General features: G+C 44.3%; 1 protein-coding gene across 2 annotated transcripts in view; it reads right to left on the reverse strand.

Annotated features, from left to right (window-relative positions):
* Positions 1-6519: 6519 nt before the first annotated feature.
* The window catches only part of CELSR2 (cadherin EGF LAG seven-pass G-type receptor 2), a 144262-nt gene continuing 123008 nt past the window's right edge, over positions 6520-27773 (reverse strand). The window contains exons 28-36 of one of the 2 annotated variants that reach the window (XM_068269438.1): positions 27315-27394; positions 22684-22810; positions 22490-22606; positions 22251-22375; positions 13414-13481; positions 10953-11132; positions 8779-8877; positions 8523-8688; positions 6520-6737 (exon numbers count right to left, since the gene is read on the reverse strand). In XM_068269438.1, coding sequence (XP_068125539.1) covers positions 6716-6737; positions 8523-8688; positions 8779-8877; positions 10953-11132; positions 13414-13481; positions 22251-22375; positions 22490-22606; positions 22684-22810; positions 27315-27394 — 984 coding nt within the window. In that variant the 3' untranslated portion in view covers positions 6520-6715. Of the gene's footprint in view, positions 6845-8522; positions 8689-8778; positions 8878-10952; positions 11133-13413; positions 13482-22250; positions 22376-22489; positions 22607-22683; positions 22811-27314; positions 27395-27773 lie in introns of both variants that reach the window. The other variant, XM_068269437.1, reaches the window with a different exon arrangement.

A 27773-nucleotide genomic window follows, 5' to 3' on the forward strand; every position in this document is an offset into this window, starting at 1 on the left:
GCTGCCCCAGCTTCTTTCAGCAACTTCTCTCCTCCTACTACTCTCTGACTCCCCCTCTGAACTGTCCCCCTCTTCATCTCCTCTATTGGGAACATACAGAGGATCCCTATCATCGTCATCATCGTAATCATCTTGCCCAGCTTCGCTTGCCTCAGACAAATCCAAACATGCACCATCAGTAGGTCCTTCATCCTCCTTACTCGTTACATCCATAGTGTTGCCGCGTAACTCAAACATATGAGCTGGTGAAAATTCATCTGGCTGTAACAACAATGGCTGTGCATCAGTGATTTCAACACTAAATAATTCTTGCGAAGTGTCAAATGCAGCGGAAGTGGTGCTAGTAGTAGCGCTGGTGGCTGAGCAAGATGAGGTGTTCTGTGTCGCTAAATACTCAACCACGTCCTGACAATCTTGGGAGGTGATGGGACGTGCCTTCTTCCGAGCACTGTACTGTGGGCCAGGTCCACACGAAATTACATTTACACGACCTCGCGCAGATCTGCCGGGTGGCCTTCCTCTGGCTCTGGCACTACCTCTTCCTCTACCTGTTTTGTCCATATCGGGTATGCACGGAGTGGTATATCACACTGCGTGCACTCACGTAGGTAGGTGGGTTCACTTAACTGCACAGGTATGCGCACTGATGCGGTGGGTTCACTGAACAGAACAGGTATACAGTGGCGGGTTCACAGAACAGGTATGCAGTGGCAGGTTCACTGAACAGAACAGGTATGCAGTGGCGGGTTCACTGAACAGTACAGGTATGCAGTGGCGGGTTCACTGAACAGTACAGGTATACAGTGGCGGGTTCACTGAACACAACAGGTATGCAGTGGCGGGTTCACTGAACAGAACCGGTATACAGTAGCGGCTCCACTGAACAGAACAGGTATGCAGTGGCGGGTTCACTGAACAGTACAGGTATACAGTGGTGGGTTCACTGAACAGAACAGGTATGCAGTGGCGGGTTCACTGAACAGAACAGGTATGCAGTGGCAGGTTCACTGAACAGTACAGGTATACAGTGGCGGGTTCACAGAACAGGTATGCAGTGGCAGGTTCACTGAACAGAACAGGTATGCAGTGGCGGGTTCACTGAACAGGTATACAGTGGCGTGTTCACTGAACAGAACAGGTATACAGTGGCGGGTCCACTGAACAGAACAGGTATGCAGTGGCGGGTTCACTGAACACAACAGGTATGCAGTGGCGGGTTCACTGAACAGTACAGGTATACAGTGGCGGGTTCACAGAACAGGTATGCAGTGGCAGGTTCACTGAACAGAACAGGTATACAGTGGCGGGTCCACTGAACAGAACAGGTATGCAGTGGCGGGTTCACTGAACACAACAGGTATGCAGTGGCGGGTTCACTGAACAGTACAGGTATGCAGTGGCGGGTTCACTGAACAGTACAGGTATACAGTGGCGGGTTCACTGAACACAACAGGTATGCAGTGGCGGGTTCACTGAACAGAACAGGTATGCAGTGGCGGGTTCACAGAACAGGTATGCAGTGGCAGGTTCACTGAACACAACAGGTATGCAGTGGCGGGTTCACTGAACAGGTATACAGTGGCGGGTCCACTGAACAGAACAGGTATGCAGTGGCAGGTTCACTGAACACAACAGGTATGCAGTGGTGGGTTCACAGAACAGGTATGCAGTGGTGGGTTCACTGAACAGGTATGCAGTGGTGGGTTCACAGAACAGGTATGCAGTGGCAGGTTCACTGAACAGGTATGCAGTGGTGGGTTCACTGAACAGGTATGCAGTGGTGGGTTCACTGAACAGGTATGCAGTAGTGGGTTCACAGAACAGGTATGCAGTGGTGGGTTCACTGAACAGGTATGCAGTGGTGGGTTCACAGTACAGATATGCAGTGGTGGGTTCACTGAACAGGCATGCAGTGGTGGGTTCACAGAACAGGTATGCAGTGGCAGGTTCACTGAACAGGTATGCAGTGGTGGGTTCACTGAACAGGTATGCAGTGGTGGGTTCACTGAACAGGTATGCAGTGGTGGGTTCACAGTACAGGTATGCAGTGGTGGGTTCACTGAACAGGTATGCAGTGGTGGGTTCACAGTACAGGTATGCAGTGGTGGGTTCACAGAACAGGTATGCAGCCAGGAACAAGCTAAGCCTAACTAATCTTTCCCTATGAGAGACAGTCTGCAGCAGCTCGCCCTACTCTCACTAATGCAGGCACACGAGTGACCGTAATGGCCGCCGCTGCCTGCCTTATATAAGGGGGGTGGCGTTCCAGGGGCTAGTGTAGCCTAATTGGCTACACTGGGCCTGCTGACTGTGATGTAGAGGGTCAAAGTTGACCCTCCATGTGCATTATGGGGCGAACCGAACTTCCGCAAAGGTTCGCCTGCGGGACGCGAACGCGAAACACGGAAGTTCGCATGGAACCGTTCGCAGGCGAACCGTTCGGCCCAACTCTATTTCTCAGGAGCACAGAGAGCAATATAAACCAATGACATAAGTTCTATCCCCTTTCCCCAGTTAAAATAAGTAGCAGTTCTTCTGTAATCTTGGAAGTAGATCTGGAGATGGGGCTCAGAGGTCCATCTAGAGCAGGGCTGCCCAAACTTTTTAGGCCAAGGGGCCACATCACCGTTTATGAGATAGCTAGCAAAATAAACTCAAATTATGCTGATTGCCCACTATGCCTGTTATTTTTTTTTATCAGATAAAACATGTCCACTGGGAAAAAAACATAAACCATATGTAACCTTCAGTGTGCAGCATAATTTTCCAGAGTAGCAGCTACCGGCTGCTGACATAGTGGCGACTGCTAATGAATGTGGCTTTACTGCTGCAAGCAGAGCTAATTAACACTTTTTGTCCTGAATTTCTCCCATTTGAATGCTCTGTGTTGATTCAATGTGTTTATATATATTTTCTCAACCTGTAGTTATAAGCAGCACCAGTAGATGGTGGTGTGTTCTCACTCTTCATTGCTGTCTTTGCCATTTTGTGACTGTATTCAGTAGAGCAGGGGGTCCCCAAACTTTTTTGGTCAAGGGCCGGGTCAACATACTTCAGACTGCTGGGGGGCCGGAACATACATAAAATGATGTTGAAAAACATTACATTGAATTTAAGTATTGATTTCCCCCCCAATTTTGCCCGGAGGAAACCTCCCAGCAGCAGCCATTCAGTCTTGCGGCGCTAGCAGAACGTCTTTGTGCACCAGACAGTGAAGCATACCCAGGCGACAACCTGCTGTCCAGTTGGACAGCAGTGTCACCTGATGAACCTGATTGGGAGCAAGCAAATGACTGCTTGCTGGCTTCTACAATATGTGGATGGGTGGTGCCAGCACTGCTATTCTATATGCATGCTGCTGATATTTAAAGGTGCAGTGGGCCACATCTATAAGTTATACATTTGGTGTTTAGAGCGCCAGTGAAAAAGCCTTGGGGGGCCTCATTCGGCCCGGGGGCCTTAGTTCGAGGACCACTGCAGTAGAGTCTCAGTTATCTGGTAATGAGGGGATTGGCTGATGCCTCTGGATAAGTCTGCTTTCTAGTTACTTGTGACTCAATGCTAAAAATAGGCCTAGCTAATACAGTACTATATCCCACACTATATACATAACATAAACTCAGCAGTAATGTTAAAATACAGTAAAAGTATATAAGAACACAAATAAAGTGGCCTTGGTCCTGCCGGTGGAAAAGTGGCCACTGTCCTGCCAATGGCCTGTGTCCTGGTGTCCTCTTCTAGTGGTCTTTGTTCTGCCTTGTGGTGCTTAAAGGATACGTCCAAATTAAGAAAACTAGATCTACTTACCTGGGGCTTTCTCCAGTCCCTTACAGCCAATCTGTCCCTCACTGCAGCTCTGGTGTCCCAGAAGCCCCTTTGTTGGACATGCCGACCTCGCCAGGAATGCACAGAACACTCCAAGCCACGTGAGCGCGATTGGCGCAGCCGTAGGAGATCCCGACCTAGCGAGGTTGGCATGTCCAATGGAGGGGATCCTGGGACCCGTGAGCTGTGGGAAGTGGTCAGTGGATTACATGTGCATCCATATTCCATGCAAATAGGCACATACGAGCGTGGATGGTGAAAGATGGGTGGTGGGTGTGGGGGAGAGTAGCCTGACAGCTGTTTCATGCTCGTGGTGCTTCTTCTGAGGCTAGTGCCACAAGCAGCTGTCAGGTTCATTATCCTTTGAGCCCTACATACTTGTTACCTAGGGGTTCATAAATCCTCAAGCATACATCCAAACTTCAGCCTCTGACCCCTACAGCGGGCACCCTCCTCTCACTGGGACCCTACGAGGTCAGATTCACACTTTAACTGCAGCGAGTATATCTCATATCATCTAGTCCTTTTCTCTGCAACACGGACAGCCTTCAGCTCCATCGACATTTAGTCTCTGGTAGACAAATATTTTTGCATTACTATGCATATGTGGATGCATAGAACATATAGCCTAGCCTGGCATTATCAATTTTAAGTATAAGTGACTGTTTACACTGAGGCCCTGTTCACAGACAGTCATTATAACGTATGAGATATGCAACTGACCAACTGTGAGGCTTGTGCTTTTATGATCGCTTGCATTTGATTAGCGCTTGTTAAAAAAATCGCTCCCATTCACTTTCATTAAAATTGCGTGAAAATCGCAGTGATCGCGTATCCAATTATAGTGTGGATCCTGCCTTATTTAGTCATACCTTGCATGCATGGTTTTTCTAGCAACAATTCCTCTTTTGGTGATTCATATATTTGCCATCCTCATGTGTTAATATAGAGCCTTATGACTCCATCCTTCACTGTACAATTGTTTGTTCTGTGTTCAGCATTTAATTGCAACTGTTATGCATTTATTGACATATTCATTACCATATTTGAAAGCGTTTCCCCCGCTGATAGTTATTTCAGAGCTGGTTTGTTATCTACCATAAATTGTACAAGCCACCACTAGAGGTCTGTGACTGCCCTCAATGATCTTTTACTTGTATTTTATCTTGTGAGACATGTCACTTTTGACCGGATTCACAGTGGTCAGTTGCATAACGCACGTGTTATAATGAGTGTGAACTGCAACTGCAACATAAACTTTAATACAAAGCCTGCATGCAGCGAGTTAGAATAACGCGATCGGCTACAATGCAGTACTGTGAATAGGCCCATACAATTTTAAGGGCAGTGGGATGACATGCAGAAATATTCTGCAACGCAACTGAGCACTGTAAATGAATCCTTTGTTTATCTTTTGGAATATCATACATAGCAGTATGGCTATTCATTGGGATACATAAAAGAGAGTGGTGATGGACAGGTGAGTGTGCTCTGCTGCCAACAATCTGCAGCGGCCCTGGGGGAGCACTAGATGTGCCGGTCGGCCCTGTACTGCGGTGGAGGCAGTTCAAAAGATTTTTAATTGTTTGCAAGCTTGCAATGTGTGGCAGTAATAGAGCCCTCTCTGATCAGATTTTCATCAGAGAGAGCTTTATCTGTTGGTAAAATAAGGTGGCTATTTGCCAGTGTACCTTTAGGATGATATCATTATTCGCTAACTCAACGGTTTTAGGCCTCTTTCACAGTAGGACGCTGCCTTTTGAATGCAACGCAAATTACAACACAATGCCCCAAAAAAGGTCGCAACGCACCATAATGTCCGTTACGGTCGCATACAGTAGAGCATACAGTCAATGAAAAGTATGCTCCTAGGTCATTACTGAGCATGTGCAAACAGTCCAACGCAGCTAATAACGTGTATAACGCACAGCATGCAGCACTTTCTAATAATGCTACACGTTACACACAAACGCAACGTGTGCACTGTGAATGGGGCATTGATTTTTCATTGCAGTGAGTTATTTTGAGTTAAATGTTGTTTTAATGTGCGACTTTAACCTCACACTGTGAAAGAGGTCTAAAAGAGCAAGTTTTTAATATAATACATATCTTCAGGATAGGAGTCTGAGGCTAGGAACACACTAAGCAGAAACGCTTGCATTGCAGAAAACGCTAGTGCTTTTGTCACTAGTGAACATCTATGGGCCGCATGTATAAATGCATAAATGTGCACTTTACAATGTGCGTTTCTGAGAATGCACAACGTGTTGTATAGTTTTTAAAAATGCATGTATAATGCGCATAACGTATCTCAATAGAAAGTAGCAGAGAAATGCATTTTTGATTTTTTTTTTTTAACTACAAATATAATACTGTATTTTACTCCATTAATTAGAGAAAATAATAAAAATGCAAATGCAGCAAAAAATTAATTTTCCGCACTGCCTAGTGTGCTCCCAACCTCAAGGAGATGTATATTATATGGCTTGCTCTTCTGATTAGCAGAGTGATCCAATAAATGGGTTCATCCTTATTCAAAACCTTCTGCTCAAATTCTATTTATAAATAAGAGCAGCTGATTGTAGAAAGGCACAATAATCTGTTCTTATCAAGTAGCTTAATCCTTTTTCATAACTTCATTTCATATGACCAACACTAAATGGTAGTGTGAGAGTCACAGTATCAGCAAGCAAGAACAACAAAAATATGCATTTTATTTCCATACAAACAGCGATAGCATTTTTACAGCACAGTGCAAAAAACTGTAAATATTAATGGAAGTTGAAATCCTCTTTCTGCTGAGTAAGGATTAAAGTCTTAGTCCTCGATGGATTCTAGAGCCACAGTTGTTACATCTTCTAGTAGAGAGTATGTTATTCCAGGCAAGTGCTCAGATGGATGTTTCGTTGCTCCTGGGGTATCGAAAAGGTACGGGAAAAGATAATGTAAAGGTAAAAAAAAAAAATAAAGTTGTGATTATTATAGAATGGATTAATGAGGGGAATTGGGGACGATAAACCTGAACAGAAAAGAGAGGAAAAAAATGAAAATGCATAAATCATCCAGCAATAAACTTTAAGAAAGTACTGTACATTGAAAAACACAGGTATCCATTCTACTTTCTAAAAGCACAGTGTGACATGGATTAAAAGTAATGGCTGCCAACGTACGGTGCTGCTGCAGGAGTGACTGGGAAGGACACTGCCTGGGAAAGAGGTGACTAGAGTGCCGTAATCCCGGCGGATAGTGTTGAGCATTCATGGGTTGAGGTTAGTGTTAGGTGTAGGTAGGGGTAGGTTAGTGGGTAGTGTTAGGCAGAGGAAAGGGGTAGGTTAGTGTTAGGTGTAGGTAGGGGGTATGTTAGTGTTAGGTGTAGGAAGGGGGTAGGTTAGTGTTCGGCAGAGGAAAGGGGGAGGTTAGTGTTAGGAGTAGGAAGGGGGTAGGTTAGTGTTAGGCAGAGGAAAGGGGGAGGTTAGTGTTAGGTGTAGGAAGGGGGTAGATTAGTGTTAGGCAGAGGAAGGAATAGGTTAGTGTTAGGTCTAGGTAGGGGGGGAAGTTAATGTTAGACAAAGGAAAGGGGGAGGTTAGTGTTAAGTGTAGGTAGGGGGTAGGTTAGTGTTAGGCATAAACGGGGGTAGGTTAGTGTTAGGTGTAGGCAGGTTAATGTTAAGCATAAATGGGGTAGCTTAGTGTTAGGTGTAGATGGGGTAGGATAGTGTTAGGCATAAATGGGGGTATGGGGAGTAATAACAGGGCGCTCTACAGATACCCCATTCAGTGGATCGTGAGGAACGAATCCGTTTGAACGGACGGATGTGAACGGATCCATAATTTAACATTGGATTAATTCGCATCCATTAGGATCCGTTCTGTTCAGATCTGCGAATGGAGCGCCAGTGTGAACCGGGTCTATCTCTTTTGGACAATGAATAAACTGTCACAATATACACATTCCCTCGTTAATACTTCTCACATTCATCTATCCACTGTATGCAGTATCCTGTTTTTATACTTAAAAGGCCCGGTTCACATGGACGTCCCGCATCATCTTGTCCAAATGCCTTTCTGCCAGCAAGTATACATAAAAACATTTGAGAGCTTTTGGGGGCTTGCGGAGTTGCTTCCCAGCCTGCAACATTTTTAACCTCCACAAGGGGACACAGAAGCGCAGCACTTAGTGACCCTGGAAGCAGCAAGTCACTTCCAGGATCGCCTGAAACAACAGGGAAGATCGAAATCAGAACAAGGCATTCATGCTTATGATGGTAAATGATGTTAAATGATTGTACAGGTGCTGTCCATTCACTTGGCCCGTCATTAAGCGCGTGTGTAAACTGGCCGTAAACTGGCCCTAAAATGGGTTTTTACAGGATAAGAAGTGGGTGTATGCGGTCCTTTAGCACAAAACAGTCCACAAAGCAGAATTCTTGTGAGCCACTGATTTGTGCAATCTTGTCCTGTTGAATGTATTGTGAGGAACTGTGCCTAGGCAAGGAGATTCTGCTGTATGCAATATACTATTCAAAGCTACTATGCTTTGCCAAAAGGGTACTATGGCTGCACCCTGTATCATTTACTTCTTCAACAAAGTTTTAACACAAGTAATTAAAATGACAAAACATAAGTTAACAATACAAACAAATGTTAAATAAAAACAATGGTATATTCGCTTCTGGATATTATTAATATACACTTACTCAGATTCCGAGGATTCCTTTCTAGGTGTGTCTGGTTTGGCGCTCATCGGAATGGTTGTGACCCCATTTACTTGTCCCTGTGTGCTGTGCTTTTCTCTACTAGAAGGCCTCTGTCCAAGTTCATTATGGATCTGATTAAGTACAGAACGCTGTTTCTTTAAAATTCCTACAACAAGCAATGATATGTTCAGCATTATGCCCACCAATGAAACAAAAATGAGCTATTCCACAAGTAGCGTTCTTTCCATCCACTTGCCTTTCTGGGGCTGAACTGCTGCTGGCTTAGGTGATGCGTTCGCTGGGGCCATTGGAAGCATCTCTCCATTAGCTATAGTTCTTTCAGCTGTGCCGTTATCTGGTTAGAGAAACCCCAGATTAATGCCAAAATGTAAATACAAATTACATTACCCTACAGTCTAGACTTCATTCAAGAAGGTCAAGTGAAGGATTTTCTGAATGTTAATGCTAAAACATATTTATGGAGTCACCATCCATACCCAATAGGTTTATCAGGGTCCTTAGGGTTATAGCAGAGCAGAGAAAGTTTTTGGCGTGGCACACCTTGCCCCGATGGTGGGTGCATACCTGGGTGCTAAGCCACGGCACCCATCAGAATCAATAGTAGGAGTAAAGTTCGATTAGCACACCTTGCTTGAAATGCTGTGCCTGTTTACTACCCAGGTCAGCACAGATATGACAATTGTTTCAGTGCCACGGCGTGTCCCGTTCTTCAAAAAGTGCAGACAAAACACTAGTCTGCCACTTCTGAAGAAGGGGACCCGCCGTGGCCCCGAAACAATTGTCATATCTGTGCTGACTTGTGTAGTAAACGGATACTGCATTTCAAGCAAGGTGTGCTGACCGAACTCCTACTAGGGTTATAGCAGAGGTCTCTATCTCTACAGAGATATAGCTGCAATTAAGCACCATACAGACAATAAACTATAGCCAGCTGAAGAGATTGTTCATGATACTTTATGCTAGGTAAACACCATTAAATTTCCCAGCAGATCAACGGGTCAAAACAATTATTTCCAACTTGTCCCATCAGCTCCCGGGCGATAACAAAATCAATTTTCTGATCACTACTGCACAAAAAAATTGATTCCTTTATCGATCTGAAGCTGATGGGACATGTCGAAAATAATCGCTTCAACCCGTCGATCTGCCTGGTAATTGAATGATGTGTATCTAGAATTAGACAAACACTCTATAGGCAACCAATCATGTATGCTGGGCTTGGCCAAACTACATGTATTGTCCTGAGAAGAGATGGAGCAGAATCAGGAAGCACAATGTTACACATTTGCTGGACAAAGCAACTAGAGAAAAAAATCCTCTGTGGCCAGTTGCTGGTCACCAGTCACCAGAGCTTTGATGGGTACAGAAGAAGGGGATGCCTGTACAATCATCTGTCAGCTGAACCAATAGAAAAGACTGATGTCTGTATGTGGCTGAACCAGTGAAGTTGCATTAGATACCATTAATTATTATTAGCATGCTCTTATGAAGCTGTACTGATTTGGATGGACAGAAGGAATTGGGCCTCTGCTGAACTGCACATTTGTTGGGCACTTCAGCCTCCCAGCTGCAGGCCAACACTGCCATTCAGGTGCAATTAATATGCAGCCAAATGGCAGCATTTGTAACAACACAGGTTTCAGAGCTTGATACGCGGTGGTGTCACCTGGCGGCAAAGAACCCTAACATGCCACACTCATATGTGATCCTACTGGGGGGGGGTCCACAACCAATACGGAGCTCTAACAAGCGCCCAGCAGATACTAAGAAGCAGCTGACAGGCGTTGAATTCATCTCCTTTAGCCTTGCTTGTGAAAGAGGTCTCACTGACTGCAGAATGGCCAATTCATCTCCTGAATGACTAGGTGTCACCAATTCTGAAGCCTTAATGTGGAACTAAACTCTTGCACAAGACAGAAGGAATACATAGAGAAATGCACTCTGTACGTACATTATTTAGAGAGTTTAGCCTGTCTAATCCCCTCCCCCATCTGTGACTGATCACAAGTTGTAATTTAATCAGCTGTGTAAGCTGACTGCCATGGCAGAGAAGCTAATTTGTAAACACAGGATGTTAACAATATGTCGGCTTCCACAAAAGCAGGAAGTAGACACTACAGATGCAGGATTTGAATCAGCTGTAAAAAAGATTTTTTTTCTTTAAATGTTATTATGCTGTTGCTTATCTTTTAGAGCATAGAATAAGTTCTGAATTCAGGTCCACTTTAACATAATAAATCTTTAGCTTCTACTAAACGTCTTCAAATTATATATTACAGTGTCCAGTTAGGGTCTGTCAATTACAGTAATTTCAAAAGGAAGAACACAGTTGATTTGTTGCACTAGGGTAACAGCATCTTTTTTGCTTCACAAAACGCTATTCATGCTGTTAAGATAACAAGACAATACCCTTTTGTGCATTCTGCGCCAGCTTTTTATTGTTGAGGCTTGTTACAACATCCCAGGGTGGCACTCTTGGACCATCACCCCCATCATCATCACTGTCTGAGGACTGAGTGGAAGCAAAGGAGCAGCTGTGGTCATCGTCATCATCATCATCCATTGAAAAGTCACTTTCCGAGTCAGAATCTGTTAATGAGAAATGGATAAATTCACACAACAGAAACCAGAAATCAGCCAGTATCAGTCCCCAGAGAGATTCCTCTTTAGAGACAGCAGTGCCTGAACACAGGACAGTTGGTGCCAGTAACATTCTGATAATGCTTGAGGGAAGGAAGAGATCTCTAGGGCTGGAGCAGCAGATGGTGCACAGTGTGTCTGCTCCTGACTGAGGAGGGAAGCGTAATACAATGTGTTGGTGATCGCAGCTCTGCTGCTGAGAAATGGGAGCCCTTTCAATTTTTAATCAAGTGGCAATTTCCTGTTGTCAACAATAAGATAAACAGATGGCATATGCAGATCTTTGCTTCTGCATACTTGAGGGCTGCTCGAAGCTTAACATTTTTAAGCACACAAAAAAATTACTCTGTTCACTTCACAACTGTAAAGGTGGCTTTACACATATAGCTGCCCACCAGATTCCACCATCAGATAGATCAAAAAAACACTTAAGCCTACAAAAAAAAATAATCAAAAAAAAAAAATCAGTTTTACTTACCCGGGGCTTCTACCAGCCCCCTGCAGCTGCCCCATGCCCTTGCAGTCACTCTCGGATCCTCCTGTCCAACGCCACCAGCTACTTTCACTTTGCCGACAGGCCAGGCCACGTGTAGCCGTCTACGCATTCCCATCCGCAATAGCATCCTGCTCAGGGCGCTATTGCGGATGGGAACGTGTGGAAGGAGACACGTGGCCAGGCCTGCGCAGGCGCAGTAAGCCGTTGATGGAAAATGAAAGTAGCTGGCGGTTGGAGGCAGGAGGATCTGATGATGACTGTGAGGGCACGGGACAGCTGCAGGGGGCTGGTAGAAGCCCCAGGTAGGTAAAACTGATATTTTTTGTAGGATCCCTTGAAATCGGACAGGGATCTATCTGATCTGTGCCACACGCTAGGAACAGATTTTTAATAGATTTCAGTATGCCCACTACATTGATTTCTAACAGATACGATCAGAGTGATCAAATCAGACAGATATTGAAGTAAAAATTGATAAGTGTATGGCCACTTTAAAAGAAAACAAGTGAGAGCAGATGAAAACTACACTGATAGCTGCCACTCTTTTTCCCCCTTATCAATGCTACTTTTCTGGCTTTCACGTGAATATTCTGCCTCCAGGTATGCAGACGGGTAATTATCTTTGCACTCATCTTGAGTCAGCAATTCAGAAAGTGTTAAGTTGGTCGTACACATTGAAATGGCCACACAATGTGACAAATCAATCCCTCTCTGATCTGAATCTGATCAGAGAGGAATCAATTCCCCCATACACAGATTTTCAATAGATTTCACCATCTTCGATACAGTTCAAAGCTATGGGCTATCAATCTACCACCATGTCCGATCAATTAAAATGTACCGTTTGTTCCCTCTTCCATTCTGGACTTTATCAATGTCCATTTTAATGGACACGTCAAAAGTCCCTCCGCTGCTTGCGACTATGGAAAGTATATTAGACAAAGTTTTTGTTGAAATAACATAAAATTAAAAAGAAAGTACTTTGGACAGAGCAACCAATTTCTTCCAAAATAATGTACAGATAAAGTGAGAAATTAGGAGAGGTTCAGGAATTTCCTCTATCTCCCCTGTTTTTGGCATTGCCTGTCCATTTTTAGCTAAAAAGCACTACAGTGGTGCTGTGGATAGCACTTTTGCTGGGCCCTTGCTTGAATCCCAACCAGGGCACTATCTGCATGGCGTTTGTATGTTCTCCCTGTGTCTGTGTGTTAACTCTAGGCACTCCGGTTTAATCCCACATTCCAAAAACATGCAAATAAGTTACCGTAATTGGCTTCCCTTTAAATTGTCCAAAGCCTACAATAGACACATGACTATGGTAGGGATAATTGTGAGAAACTGACTTCAAAAAAAGCCATACACTACAAAAATAACAAGTAGCAATTCATATTTGGTATTGTAACTCACCTACATCTTATTATTGATATTGTTGTAAAAGTGGCAAGATGTTTTGCAGTGTTGTGCATTAAACAAGGGTGTAAGTTACAAACTTGAGATAAACCATCACAAAGGGATTTTTTGCTGTTGGGTAACCGCACCACATGGGGCTACAGCCGCTGCCAATCCACTGCATTAAATTACAGCCAGAAAGCAGGATGCAAGTAATCATTTAATTTCTATTTATTTTTGAAGAGCTTTACACACTGTGTGATGATATGTTTAATTGTACCAGAAAAAAAATATAATGCAATTTACTGCACAAACTAGAAGGAATAATTCATGGCTATACATTACCATCTTGGCGATCTTTTCCACCATTTAACTCCAAAAGAGATTGACCATTTTTAAGTCCAGCTCCATCCCTAGGGGTAAATAATACAATTGTTATGTATATAGTGTCACTGTAAGCTTAAAAACTTACATGCAAAGTGGAATTCAGACAGGTAGATCAGACAGTGAATGCTGCCATAAGCGTGGAATTTAAACCAAAATATTTTCTTTTCTCTTTTTTTCTGGCCATGAGTGGGGTTTCTAGATAAGCAGTAGTGGACTCCCTGTGTTACCACTGTGGGTACCCATGTATCAGGGTGAAGATGAAAGGAGACCAGACTGATGAAGCCAGTACAGACACAACTTGTGCAGGATACACTACAGAATTAATTGGCTGCAGACAGGACCATGACTGCCAGGATACTGTGGAAACTTCATGCTCCCATCCAGTGACTAAGCATTACCTTGTACTCATACTGTGCTGCATGATCTGGTTTGCATGTATTCCTGTATTGTCTTATTGCAGTATGTCACCCCTAAATATTGTCTGTAACCCTAACTAATGTACAGCGCTGCGTAATAACTTGGCGCTTTATAATTACAATAAATAAATAAAGTAATAAAACAAATCTGAAACCGAGCACATTTGCCTGGCAACAGCATCTGGACAACCTCTTTGCCTAGGCACTTGTTAGATGCACCGAGCTCTCTTAAAACATCTGGAGGTAGCTAGTGACTGACAAAAGTAACACTAGATGCAGAGAACATCAGGATTAAAGTGATGAGTGATGGTGATGAGAACATCATTGCCTGCTTTGCAGTATTTACTGATAGGACATTTTAAATTCATTCACTGTATTAAAAAAACAATTGCTCTGCTTTTTAGGGGGAGGAGGAGGCAGATAGAGTTTCCTTTTAGTTCCACATTTAAAGATAGTGAAACTTTACTGTAAATAATGCATTCTAAATACTGCTCAGGCCCCTTTTACACTTGCATTGTAAACCCATGTTGCGTTAGCCTGTTTTACCGCATGGTAACGCAACGGCAATGCAAGGCAATGGGGCCTAGCACACTCAATGCGTCGCATTGCGCCGGAAGTACCCGATCCGCTGCCGACGTTAACACTGGACTTCCACGGTGACGAAAGTAATGTAAGTCAATGGACGATCAATACCTTTTAAAAAGGTTGGTGGTGGCGTTGCAGCACAATATAATAGGGGACAATGAAATATAATAGGGATCCCCAGGAATCCCAGTGATGGACTTCCTGTCCAGCAGGAACTGCATCACTGGGCTAGGGGCAAGGGGGGAGGAAGGCGCAGTGCTAAGCATATAACACTGTCGGTGCATCATTTTTTAAATTCTGAAAGCACATGTTTAGTGTAAACTAGTAAACAATAAGCATTACATTTGGCAGTACATTTTTAAATTTTAATAATCTATTTTCTATCCTGCCCTTCTCTTGAACATAAAGCTGAATGAGGATGACATGTGCACTTAAATGTAGTAACCAAAAGGATATCCTACTGCACCAGATGATTGGGTAATAGTAAAAAAAACATCTTTATTCTTTAATCCAGTGCTGTTTAACTTCACGGGCATTAAGGGACAATTTTTTTTCTGACTACATGGTGGAGGGCTGACTTCCCCTCCCCCAACTGCGCTCCCACCCCAGACTCCGCCACAACTGTCCACCCCAGTATAAGTAGCCAAGTATAGGTGCTCAGTACAGATGGCCAAGTATAGGTGCTCAGTACAGGCAGCCAAGTATAGGTGCTGAGTATAGGTGGATCAGGATAAGGCCCAGGATAGGTAGCTCTGGATAGGTAGCTCAGGATAGGTAGCTCAGGACAAGGCCCAGGATAGGTAGCTCAGTATAAGGCCCAGGATAGGTAGCTCAGGATAGGTTGCTCAGTATAAGGCCCAGAATAGATAGCTCAGTATAAGGCCCAGGATAGGTTGCTCAGTATAAGGCCTAGGATAGGTAGCTCAGTATAAGGCCCAGGATAGGTAGCTCAGGATAAGGCCCAGGATAGGTAGCTCAGGATAAGGCCCAGGATAGGTAGCTCAGGATAGGTTGCTCAGTATAGGGCCCAGGATAGGTAGCTCAGTATAAGGCCCAGGATAGGTAGCTCAGGATAGGTAGCTCAGTATAAGGCCCAGGATAGGTAGCTTAGTATAAGGCCCAGAATAGGTAGCTCAGTATAAGACCTAGGATAGGTAATTCAGTATAAGGCCCAGGATAGTTAGCTCAGTATAAGGCTCAGGATAGGTAGCTCAGTATAAGACCCAGGATAGGTAGCTCAGTATAAGGCCCAGGATAGGTAGCTCAGGATAGGTAGCTCAGTATAAGGCTCAGGATAGGTAGCTCAGTATAAGGCCCAGGATCGGTAGCTCAGGATAGGTAGCTCAGTATAAGGCCCAGGCTAGGTAGCTCAGTATAAGGCCCAGGATAGGTAGCTCAGGATAAGGCCCAGGATGGGTAGCTCAGGATAAGGCCCAGGATAGGTAGCTCAGGATAATGCTCAGGATAGGTAGCTCAGTATAAGGCCCAGGATAGGTAGCTCAGGATAAGTCCCAGGATAGGTGCTCTTCATAGCAATGACTTACCTCGCTCCAGCGGTGGGGTCTGTGGCTTGTCACTGTTTCTCCTCCTTCAGCCGCAGCTCTCCTGACAAGCAGGGGGGACGAGCGAGTCACGTATGAGAGCACGGCGTTCCGATAAAAAATGTGGCCGCATCCCATCAAATTCTGCTGCCGCGCTGCTCCTGGCCAATCAGGGAAGGGATGGGGAGGGGAGATGCATTGCTGAAGGGAAGAGAGCCTCTCCCCTTCAGCCGCATATCTCCCCTCCCCAACCATTCCCCGATTGGCTGCTAGCAGGTGGATCAGGATAAGGCCCAGGTAGGTAGCTCAGGATAGGTAGCTCAGGATAGGTAGCTCAGGACAAGGCCCAGGATAGGTAGCTCAGTATAAGGCCCAGGATAGGTAGCTCAGGATAGGTTGCTCAGTATAAGGCCCAGAATAGATAGCTCAGTATAAGGCCCAGGATAGGTAGCTCAGTATAAGGCCCAGGATAGGTAGCTCAGGATAAGGCCCAGGATAGGTAGCTCAGGAAAAGGCCCAGGATAGGTAGCTCAGGATAGGTTGCTCAGTATAAGGCCCAGGATAGGTAGCTCAGGATAGGTTGCTCAGTATAGGGCCCAGGATAGGTAGCTCAGTATAAGGCCCAGGATAGGTAGCTCAGGATAGGTAGCTCAGTATAAGGCCCAGGATAGGTAGCTTAGTATAAGGCCCAGAATAGGTAGCTCAGTATAAGACCTAGGATAGGTAATTCAGTATAAGGCCCAGGATAGTTAGCTCAGTATAAGGCTCAGGATAGGTAGCTCAGTATAAGACCCAGGATAGGTAGCTCAGTATAAGGCCCAGGATAGGTAGCTCAGGATAGGTAGCTCAGTATAAGGCTCAGGATAGGTAGCTCAGTATAAGGCCCAGGATCGGTAGCTCAGGATAGGTAGCTCAGTATAAGGCCCAGGCTAGGTAGCTCAGTATAAGGCCCAGGATAGGTAGCTCAGGATAAGGCCCAGGATGGGTAGCTCAGGATAAGGCCCAGGATAGGTAGCTCAGGATAATGCTCAGGATAGGTAGCTCAGTATAAGGCCCAGGATAGGTAGCTCAGGATAAGTCCCAGGATAGGTGCTCTTCATAGCAATGACTTACCTCGCTCCAGCGGTGGGGTCTGTGGCTTGTCACTGTTTCTCCTCCTTCAGCCGCAGCTCTCCTGACAAGCAGGGGGGACGAGCGAGTCACGTATGAGAGCACGGCGTTCCGATAAAAAATGTGGCCGCATCCCATCAAATTCTGCTGCCGCGCTGCTCCTGGCCAATCAGGGAAGGGATGGGGAGGGGAGATGCATTGCTGAAGGGAAGAGAGCCTCTCCCCTTCAGCCGCATATCTCCCCTCCCCAACCATTCCCAGATTGGCTGCTAGCAGGTGGATCAGGATAAGGCCCAGGTAGGTAGCTCAGGATAGGTAGCTCAGGATAGGTAGCTCAGGACAAGGCCCAGGATAGGTAGCTCAGTATAAGGCCCAGGATAGGTAGCTCAGGATAGGTTGCTCAGTATAAGGCCCAGAATAGATAGCTCAGTATAAGGCCCAGGATAGGTAGCTCAGTATAAGGCCCAGGATAGGTAGCTCAGGATAAGGCCCAGGATAGGTAGCTCAGGAAAAGGCCCAGGATAGGTAGCTCAGGATAGGTTGCTCAGTATAAGGCCCAGGATAGGTAGCTCAGTATAAGGCCCAGGATAGGTAGCTCAGGATAGGTAGCTCAGTATAAGGCCCAGGATAGGTAGCTTAGTATAAGGCCCAGAATAGGTAGCTCAGTATAAGACCTAGGATAGGTAATTCAGTATAAGGCCCAGGATAGGTAGCTCAGTATAAGGCTCAGGATAGGTAGCTCAGTATAAGGCCCAGGATAGGTAGCTCAGGATAGGTTGCTCAGTATAAGGCCCAGGATAGGTAGCTCAGGATAAGTCCCAGGATAGGTGCTCTTCATAGCAATGACTTACCTCGCTCCAGCGGTGGGGTCTGTGGCTTGTCACTGTTTCTCCTCCTTCAGCCGCGGCTCTCCTGACAAGCAGGGGGGACGAGCGAGTCACGTATGAGAGCACGGCGTTCCGATAAAAAATGTGGCCGCATCCCATCAAATTCTGCTGCCGCGCTGCTCCTGGCCAATCAGGGAAGGGATGGGGAGGGGAGATGCATTGCTGAAGGGAAGAGAGCCTCTCCCCTTCAGCCGCATATCTCCCCTCCCCAACCATTCCCTGATTGGCTGCTAGCAGCGCTGGCAGCAGAAACAGCTGCCGGGCAGCAACATTTGATGGGACGTGGCTTAGCGGCCGCGATCTACCCATACCGCTGAAATAAAAAAGACGGAGAGGTAGAAAGACTAGGTGGGCCACGGGAAGACCTCTGGCTGGCCGGATGCGGGCCGCCAGTTGGACGGTGCTGCTTTAATCCAACATCAAACGTCACAGTTATCACGCTATGATTAAGGAGTCATACTTTGCTCCAATATGCGTGAGCTTTTATCTGTAACGTTTGATGTTGGATTAAAGAACAACGATTTTTCCACCATTACCCAATCATCTGGTGCAGCGGGATATCCTTTTGGTTACTACTTGGACTTTGGCATATGATTTCCCTGCTCCCATATGTGCAGTGAGTGTGAGCTGGTGGTTTGCCCATTCCCTGGATAACCAGGCCACAGTAATTGAAGCTGCGGGCATGGGTTCGTTCACGGCCCTAGCTAGCCTCCCGTATCGAGGAACCAGATGTTCTCCTAAACTAACCCATTCCATGAATACAGTCATATACGTCTGGGACTCTGTCAGGAAATTGCAAACCAGGACAGGTCTCACCTTACCTTCCCTTATGGAATAATAACTCTCTCTCTCATTTTCTTTCCATTCCTGACCCCTCAATTTGGGCAGACAGAGGTACCGTATATACTCGAATACAAGTCGACCTCACGTATAAGTCGACCCCCAAAAGCTGGTATTTTTCAAAGTCTCAAGTATAAGTTGGCCTAGGAAAGTTGATGGGTGCAGGTGGGGACTAGGAGGGGTTACTGGCTCTGCACTTGGGGTCCAGCAGAAGTAATGCCTGCACTTGGGGAACAGGAGAAGTTAATGGCTGTAGTGCATAAAACTCTGCAGCCATTAACTCCTCCTGGTCCCCAGGTGCTGCTTCAGCTTTTCACCGTTCAACTCATTTTGTTCTGCATTCTGATGCTCAAGCTCATTACTGTAATAGGACCAGGAGAAAAAAAATACATAATTACTGACTGCTGTCTAGAGAAGGAAGTTCCATATTAGAAGGCGTTTTAAAAACAACCATTCATGGGCATTTTTTCCACACATCACATTTACCCCTACCTAAAGTTACAGTACTTGCAGCCTCCCAATATAACCCAGCATTCTACTGGCATTCTCTTTGTGCACCCTAGTTCTCTCCTGGCAGTGTTCTCACATATGCAGTGCGGATATATACATCTAGTACTATGGGCAGTTTTCCCTACAAACTCCCCCTCCCCTCCCAGCCGCCATGGTGCCTGCCGCTCTCTCCCCGGGTGGCCACCTCTCTCTCCCCGTGTTCAGTGCATGCAGTGTAGCAGAGCTGACATACGTTACCTAATCCACCGATGCACGCTGTGTCCTTTGATCTCCTCCTCGTTCATGCCGGCGAGCATACTATAGCGTCTCTCCTGCTTCAGTACCATGTGAGTCCCGATGTCACAAGCAGGAGAGACGCTATAGTATGCTCGCCAGCATGAACAAGGAGGAGATCAAAGGACACAGCGTGCATCGGTGGATTAGGTAACGTATGTCAGCTCTGCTACACTGCATGCACTGAATACGGGGAGAGAGAGGTGGCCACCCGGGGAGAAATCGGCAGGCACCATGGCGGCTGGGAGGGGAGGTTTGTAGGTAAAACTGGCCATTATTATAATTAGGAGGAGGCAGGAGGGAGGGAGAGCTAGAGAGGGGGCAGTGCAGTGTAGAGTAATGAGGAGAAAGGGGCACCCCGACCCCGGCTATAAGTTTAGGTCTGACTCGGCTATAAGTCGACCCCTTCACTTTTACATTGTGAGTCATTACTAAATTTCTCGACTTGTAGTCGAGTATATACGATATTTACAGGCTAAAAGACATCCTAGATGGCGACAAACTCCTGCCCTTCGACCAACTTAAAGCTCGATACCAGCTAACTAACAAGTACTTTTTTAGGTACATCCAACTCCGTCACCCCTCCCCTCCTTCGATTCCCCTCTACTGGTGTCTACCCTACCTCTAGAATCCAAAACTGCGCTTCAGAATCTTCCTAAAGCCCTATCTTCTCTCTACAGGTCTGTCCTCCCAGTCACCCTACCTTCCATCTTCAAACTCTTTGAGAGGTGGAGGGCCGATATCCATGATCTTGAACAGGCTGATTGGGAGTAGGCCTTGCAAAATTTAGTTCCTTCATGCATCTCCGCAAGAAACAAAGTAATTGCCCTCAATTGTCCGCAGCTAAATTACACCGCTTCAATGCTCAGGTTTTGGACTCCTGTGCTCGCTGTGGCCAGCAAGATGCCGGTTTCTTCCATATTTTGTGGTAATGTCCTTACCCCTTACAGTACTGGCCTGAGATTGGGAATTGGGTTCAGAAATTATTTCCGAGAGCTGCTATTGTACATGAAGCCAAAAAAATTATACTAACTGATCAACTCTGATATAAAAGGAGAACCCAAACGTCTCCTGTTTCGAAACATTCTGTTTTATGCCAGAAAATGTATTATATTACATTGAAACCAGTCATCACCTCCCACTACAGAAGACTGAATAGCTTATATAAGAAGGGAGCTAGCTCTACTTCTGGTTTAGGTAGTTGGATACTCATGATATTGACCTGTGCTAAGCTTACTGTTCTCTTAATCAGATATGGGTTAATTGGGTTACCCTACTTGATATTACCATCTAAGTGGGGGGGGGGGGGGGCTGCTCTGGTCTGCTGCAACGGTTTTATTAATTGGTATATGTTGTATTTCTTTCTGTTTTTTTTTGTTTGTTTTGTTTTTTGCCGTATGTTTGGCAACTGTGTTCTTAATTAAAATCAGTAAAATTTGTCTTTAAAAAAATGTGTGGCTAAAAAAACAAATGTGCAATCTATTTAAATTTTTCATGCTCCACCCTTATCACTGTCTCTTTCACTGCCCTTTGCCACCACCTCCACCCACATTTTCTATTGTACTGTTGGGAAACGTAGTTTGACCTTAATTGTTCTTCCTACTTTGAGAGTGACACTGCACCACTTCTGATTTAGAAAGTGTATATATAACTGGTAACCATCTGGCTCATACACACAGCCTGATCAGGAAACCCATTAACCATAAATTGATGAACAGATATAAAAATAACATAGGCAAGTGCATAGACTCCTAAATCTAAAGCAGATTTAAAGAGGAACTTTACTGAATTCAACTTAATGATTAGAATTGCTTATATTTTACACATTATTTAGTCAGTGTTTGCCCACTGTAAAATCGTTCCTCTCTTAATATACTTTCTTAAATTTATGAGGTGGTGATTTCTTTACTGCTGGCAAAAACATCAGTGCAGAATGTTTGTTGTGTGTTCTGAAGTGAGCTGAAACAACACCTGGTCTCCCAGAATGGAGGAGAATTCTGCATAGCTAAACAGCCTGGGCTATACATCACAGGGAGTGCATAGTTGCATACCAATATACAGCAATATATAGATATATGAAGTGTTTCTAATGCTGAAACCATGATAACTAATGTAAAATTAGGTATCCTGAATAATGTATTACATTCTACTATGTGTTGTTGTGGTGTCCCTTCAAGGGGATTCCACACCCCCAACAAAGACAGGCCTCATTTCTCAAGTATCGTTAGACCTGGAGGTAGGACTTTTGCTCCAGAAATTAACTACATGTAATGATAAATCTTAGATTCCCTCCTCTTCTCTAGTCTTGGTCCCTTTGACCAGCCTAATTGGGAGAAAACTGAAGCCTCTAGCTCCTTTGGGGATGACAAAATCTCTTTGTCCAATGAAAACTGCAAATAGTGTAATAAAAAAACTCTGGCCACACTCTGGGGGCTCAGGACTGGCCATGAGGGCTGCCAGAGAAGGGATCTCGCACAACCAAACTGTCTGATTGTAAGCACTTCTAGCATAGAATTCGGGAATTACATTGTAAGCATAGACCACATAGCATCATCTTGTTGCTAACTACAGTCTGCCCATTTCCTACATAAACCTAAACTGTTAACAGATCTATCACTCAAACAGCATCTTACCTGAGCAGGATTGGCAGGTAACCCTGACTACCTCTTGAGGCAATAGAGCTGTGCAAAGAGCCAGTTGAAGAACCAAATGGCATATGATAGAGCTGACCATCTAAGTAAGAGTTGTGTGGATGTGACTGTAAGATAGAAATATATGGTCAGATGCAGACACACTGCAATTACAAACACGATACAACATGTGACATACAGAAATAAAAGGAAAAGCAGTAACAGCCCCAGGATGTACTTACCGAGGTTAGAGTGGATTTTGTGGTGACACTTGGTTCATTCATCTTACTGACACTGTGTTTTAGTGATCTGTGTACTTCTTTGCTGAATATTACACTGATCAGGAAGATAAGAGGACCCTGCCAGAAGAAAGCACTATGATATAAACATTCACTTGACTGTGCGGAACACCTGCTTGCAAGATTAATTACAATACCTGAGCACAAACAACGCCAGCGTAGGTATAGTGGAGCAGCAGCAAATCACTGTTAACTGACAGCAGAGCAAGAGTCCAAGATATGCTGACCAGAAGAAGCAGGAAAATGGAACAACGGAGTCCAGACCTAAGAGCAAGCAAAAGCACAAGATTAAACAAGGCTTTACTGGGATGTACTAACATAAAAAACAGCATTTGCTCCATAAGGCAGCAGTACGTTTGTCTGCATTTGGTCCAACGCCACCTTTTCCTTTACTTCTCAAACACATAATAACGGCTTACAACCACTAGTTAAAGTGCCCTGAAGAGCCATAGCATGAATCAAACCTATAGTGAAGTACTACCCACTGGCAGATCATAGCCAGATGGATCAGAGATCTCCGCCGATGAACAATCGTTCCCTGAACCATCTGGCTGAATCTGCAAGCAATTGTTCGCAGCCCGGGAAACGAAGATTGTGTAAACGATTGATTACGCAATCAGGGCAAAACCTGCAAAAGTCAAGTTTCGACCCTCAGTGATTCAATCCAAAATGGCGGTAGTTCTAAAAACAACAATCACAGTGGGTGTCGTGCAAATTTTTACAAATTGTAATTTTTACAAATATAATTTTTTGCTAAACAGTATTGCGCAATATCGTGAAGAGAATTGTTTCTGCCGCAAAATGGCTAGGAAAAAAATCACTTAGTGGATATGGGCCTTTAGTTAGATGGTTATGCAGGTATATGATGTGCAACATTACAATTTGTAGCTGTTTGTACAGTCAGGTAATAAAACCATAAACTCTGATAACTTGAAATTAGTAGAATGTTACTTTTGGTCACAATCTGGCTAATTTGTGAAGCAGAACATATCCAGTCGATAAACTTACAACATTTTTCAGGCAATTTATCAATCAAAAGCATGACTGGCACCAGTGCTACATTTTCTTTTAGCAGCCAGGAGGAAGATGGTTCATAGCTTAGTATGACATTAAGCAGTACAATGCTATCAGAGGTCCCAGTTCAATCAGTCTTTAGATTACTGTTGAACTTTAACTGAAATCAAATGGGGCAAAGTGGTACATTGACCACTACTACTTAATTGATTTACAATTGGGGGAGCGATCAATTGCCTGCTAGACTGGTCTATTTTGAACTTTGTATGGCTAGAGTTCAAGTCCTAATCAGCAAAAAATATTAATACACACATTTTTCAAATTACATACATTTCCCATTATATATGTGTCTGTTGGTAGCTTATAGTGTATTACTACTAGAAATATTAGTTTAATCAAATATACTGTAGTACCCAGTTCTGATTGGTTGCTATGAGGAATTGAGTGAACAGTCCATTACTGTTTGTACCATGTTATGAAATAAAATCTAGTACTGTACAGTATATCATTCATACAAAACTGAATGTGACTGCCACTACCAAGAAAGCTTTCCTGTTCAACAAAAAACAGGTGAAACCACTTTAAATCAAACATGTTATTACTTGTAAGCCCAGCAGCCAAACTCAGACACAGCTTTGTTTGAGATAGTGTACACTACTGCATAGCCATACAGGAAGTGAGAGCTATGCAATAAGATACGGTAATATGAAAGGAACATAAATAAGAGAATGCAGCGCTGTTCATTTCCTTGCTATGTACTAATTTAATTTGTTTTTGGTCAGCTGCTCCCACTTAACAGCCATGCTTTTGGTGTATATGCAGAGCTTCTGTTTGGGTTCAAGGTGCGTTTGTAGTTCCTGGGGGGGGGGGCTCAGCGCATCTCTGATGGAGGCCATTCGGAGGCGGCCTGGTGTTGTGCTGATCCATCTTTTTGCGCAATTTTCAATTTTCGATTTTACTTGATTAGCCGCACCCAGGCTATGCATTTACATGGGTTAGGATTTAGTTAGTGTTAGGCCCCTCCCATGGAGGATTGACTTCTTCGCAGTGGGAGGGACAAGTACTTAATAGGTTGCATGCAAGCTGTTACAGGAAACCAACATCCTCCAGTGGTAGACAGGTCATGAGTATGCTCGGTGTGTATTATATCCCACAAGTGGGGCTTGCACTCTTTTGCAGGTAGGCACTTGCCTGTTTTTAAGTAGCGCTGTTCATTCCCTTGCTATGTACTAATTTAATTCGTTTTTGGTCAGCTGCTCCCACTTAACAGCCATGCTTTTGGTGTATATGCAGAGCTTCTGTTTGGGTTCAAGGTGCGTTTGTAGTTCCTGGGGGGGCTCAGCGCATCTCTGATGGAGGCCATTCGGAGGCGGCCTGGTGTTGCGCTGATCCACCTTTTGCGCAATTTTCAATTTTCGATTTTACTTGATTAGTGGCACCCAGGCTATGCATATACATGGGTTAGGATTTAGTTAGTGTTAGGGCCCTCCCATGGAGGATTGACTTCTTCGCAGTGGGAGGGACGAGTACTTAATAGGTTGCATGCAAGCTGTTACAGGAAACCAACATCCTCCAGTGGTAGACAGGTCATGTGTATGCTCGGTGTGTATTATATACCACAAGTGGGGCTTGCACTCTTTTGCAGGTAGGCACTTGCCTGTTTTTAAGTAGCGCTGTTCATTTCCTTGCTATGTACTACTACTTAATTGATTTACAATTGGGGGAGCGATCAATTGCCTGCAAGACTGGTCTATTTAAGTCCTAATCAGCAAAAAATATTAATACACACATTTTTCAAATTACATACATTTCCCATTATATATGTGTCTGTTGGTAGCTTATAGTGTATTACTACTAGAAATATTAGTTTAATCAAATATACTGTAGTACCCAGTTCTGATTGGTTGCTATGAGGAATTGAGTGAACAGTCCATTACTGTTTGTACCATGTTATGAAATAAAATCTAGTACTGTACAGTATATCATTCATACAAAACTGAATGTGACTGCCACTACCAAGAAAGCTTTCCTGTTCAACAAAAAACAGGTGAAACCACTTTTAATCAAACATGTTATTACTTATAAGCCCAGCAGCCAAACTCAGACACAGCTTTGTTTGAGATAGTGTACTGTACACTACTGCATAGCCATACAGGAAGTGAGAGCTATGCAATAAGATACGGTAATATGAAAGGAACATAAATAAGAGAATGCAGCGCTGTTCATTTCCTTGCTATGTACTAATTTAATTTGTTTTTGGTCAGCTGCTCCCACTGAACATCCATGCTTTTGGTGTATATGCAGAGCTTCTGTTTGGGTTCAAGGTGCGTTTGTAGTTCCTGGGGGGGCTCAGCGCATCTCTGATAGAGGCCATTCGGAGGCGGCCTGGTGTTGCGCTGATCCACCTTTTGCGCAATTTTCAATTTTCGATTTTACTTGATAAGTGGCACCCAGGCTATGCATATACATGGGTTAGGATTTAGTTAGTGTTATGCCCCTCCCATGGAGGATTGACTTCTTCGCAGTGGGAAGGACGAGTACTTAATAGGTTGCATGCAAGCTGTTACAGGAAACCAACATCCTCCAGTGGTAGACAGGTCATGTGTATGCTCGGTGTGTATTATATCCCACAAGTGGGGCTTGCACTCTTTTGCAGGTAGGCACTTGCCTGTTTTTAAGTAGCGCTGTTCATTTTCTTGCTATGTACTACTACTTAATTGATTTACAATTGGGGGAGCGATCAATTGCCTGCTAGACTGGTCTATTTAAGTCCTAATCAGCAAAAAATATTAATACACACATTTTTCAAATTACATACATTTCCCATTATATATGTGTCTGTTGGTAGCTTATAGTGTATTACTACTAGAAATATTAGTTTAATCAAATATACTGTAGTACCCAGTTCTGATTGGTTGCTATGAGGAATTGAGTGAAGAGTCCATTACTGTTTGTACCATGTTATGAAATAAAATCTAGTACTGTACAGTATATCATTCATACAAAACTGAATGTGACTGCCACTACCAAGAAAGCTTTCCTGTTCAACAAAAAACAGGTGAAACCACTTTTAGGCTGGTTTCACAGTGGGACGTTACAGGCGCACGTTAGAGCAGCCTGTAACGCAGCCCACCGCACAGTAATGGAAAATCAATGGGGCTGTTCACAGTGCGGACGTTGCGTTACATTGTAACGCTGCGTCACAAGACAACGTACTGCATGCAGTACTTTGGACACGGCTGAGCCGCGTTAGACTGCTTGCACATGCTCAGTAATGTTGTGGAGGAGAGGAGAGCGGCCAGGCACATGGCTAATTAATATGCACTGCACGTTATGACGTGCAGTGTTTACTTCCTGGAGCAGCCGCTCTGTGCGGCGATTGGCCGGCGGGACCACGTGATGCCGCATGCGCACAAGAGTGTGCATCACGGCATCACTGACGCCAGAGTGAGCTGCACAACGCGGCTCACTCTGACGTCCAGATCCAGCACCACCAGGCGTTGAGTTAGGGGGACGTTATGCGACCTTAACGCCCCCTCTAACGCAACGTCCTGGTGTGAAATTAGCCTTAATCAAACATGTTATTACTTATAAGCCCAGCAGCCAAACTCAGACACAGCTTTGTTTGAGATAGTGTACACTACTGCATAGCCATACAGGAAGTGAGAGCTATGCAATAAGATACGGTAATATGAAAGGAACATAAATAAGAGAATGCATAGGATGGATAAGCAAAGTATGACACAACACTTACGCTGTCCCTTTCTTTTGGAATCCTTTCCTTTGTGCAGCACAGGACACTCGGCCAGATATCACACACAAAAACAGCCCAGTCTTGTTTCATTAAGAAAAGAAAAATAATCTCACATGAGTAAGTTATGTACATTGCAAGCGCTGTAGCAAACTTTATTACGGAACTTACGTCTGAAGTGGACATAATGGAATAGAGAACAGCTAATAAATTGAAAAGGTCTAAAGAAATGTTGAAAATCAATTTACTTAAAACAAACCTGAGGTGTGAGACCTATGGCAGCTGCCATATTTATTTCCTTTTAAATAATACCAGTTGCCTGGCAGTCCTGCTGATCTTTCTGGTCACAATTTGGCTCATTTGTGAAGCAAAACATATCCAATAGATAAACTTACAAACTTTTTCAGGTAATTTATCAACTATATTACACACCTAAAACAAGCATGCAGCTAATTATGTCAG

Source organism: Hyperolius riggenbachi, chromosome 2 (genome assembly GCF_040937935.1).
Source record: "Hyperolius riggenbachi isolate aHypRig1 chromosome 2, aHypRig1.pri, whole genome shotgun sequence".
In the NCBI taxonomy this organism is placed as follows: domain Eukaryota; kingdom Metazoa; phylum Chordata; class Amphibia; order Anura; family Hyperoliidae; genus Hyperolius; species Hyperolius riggenbachi.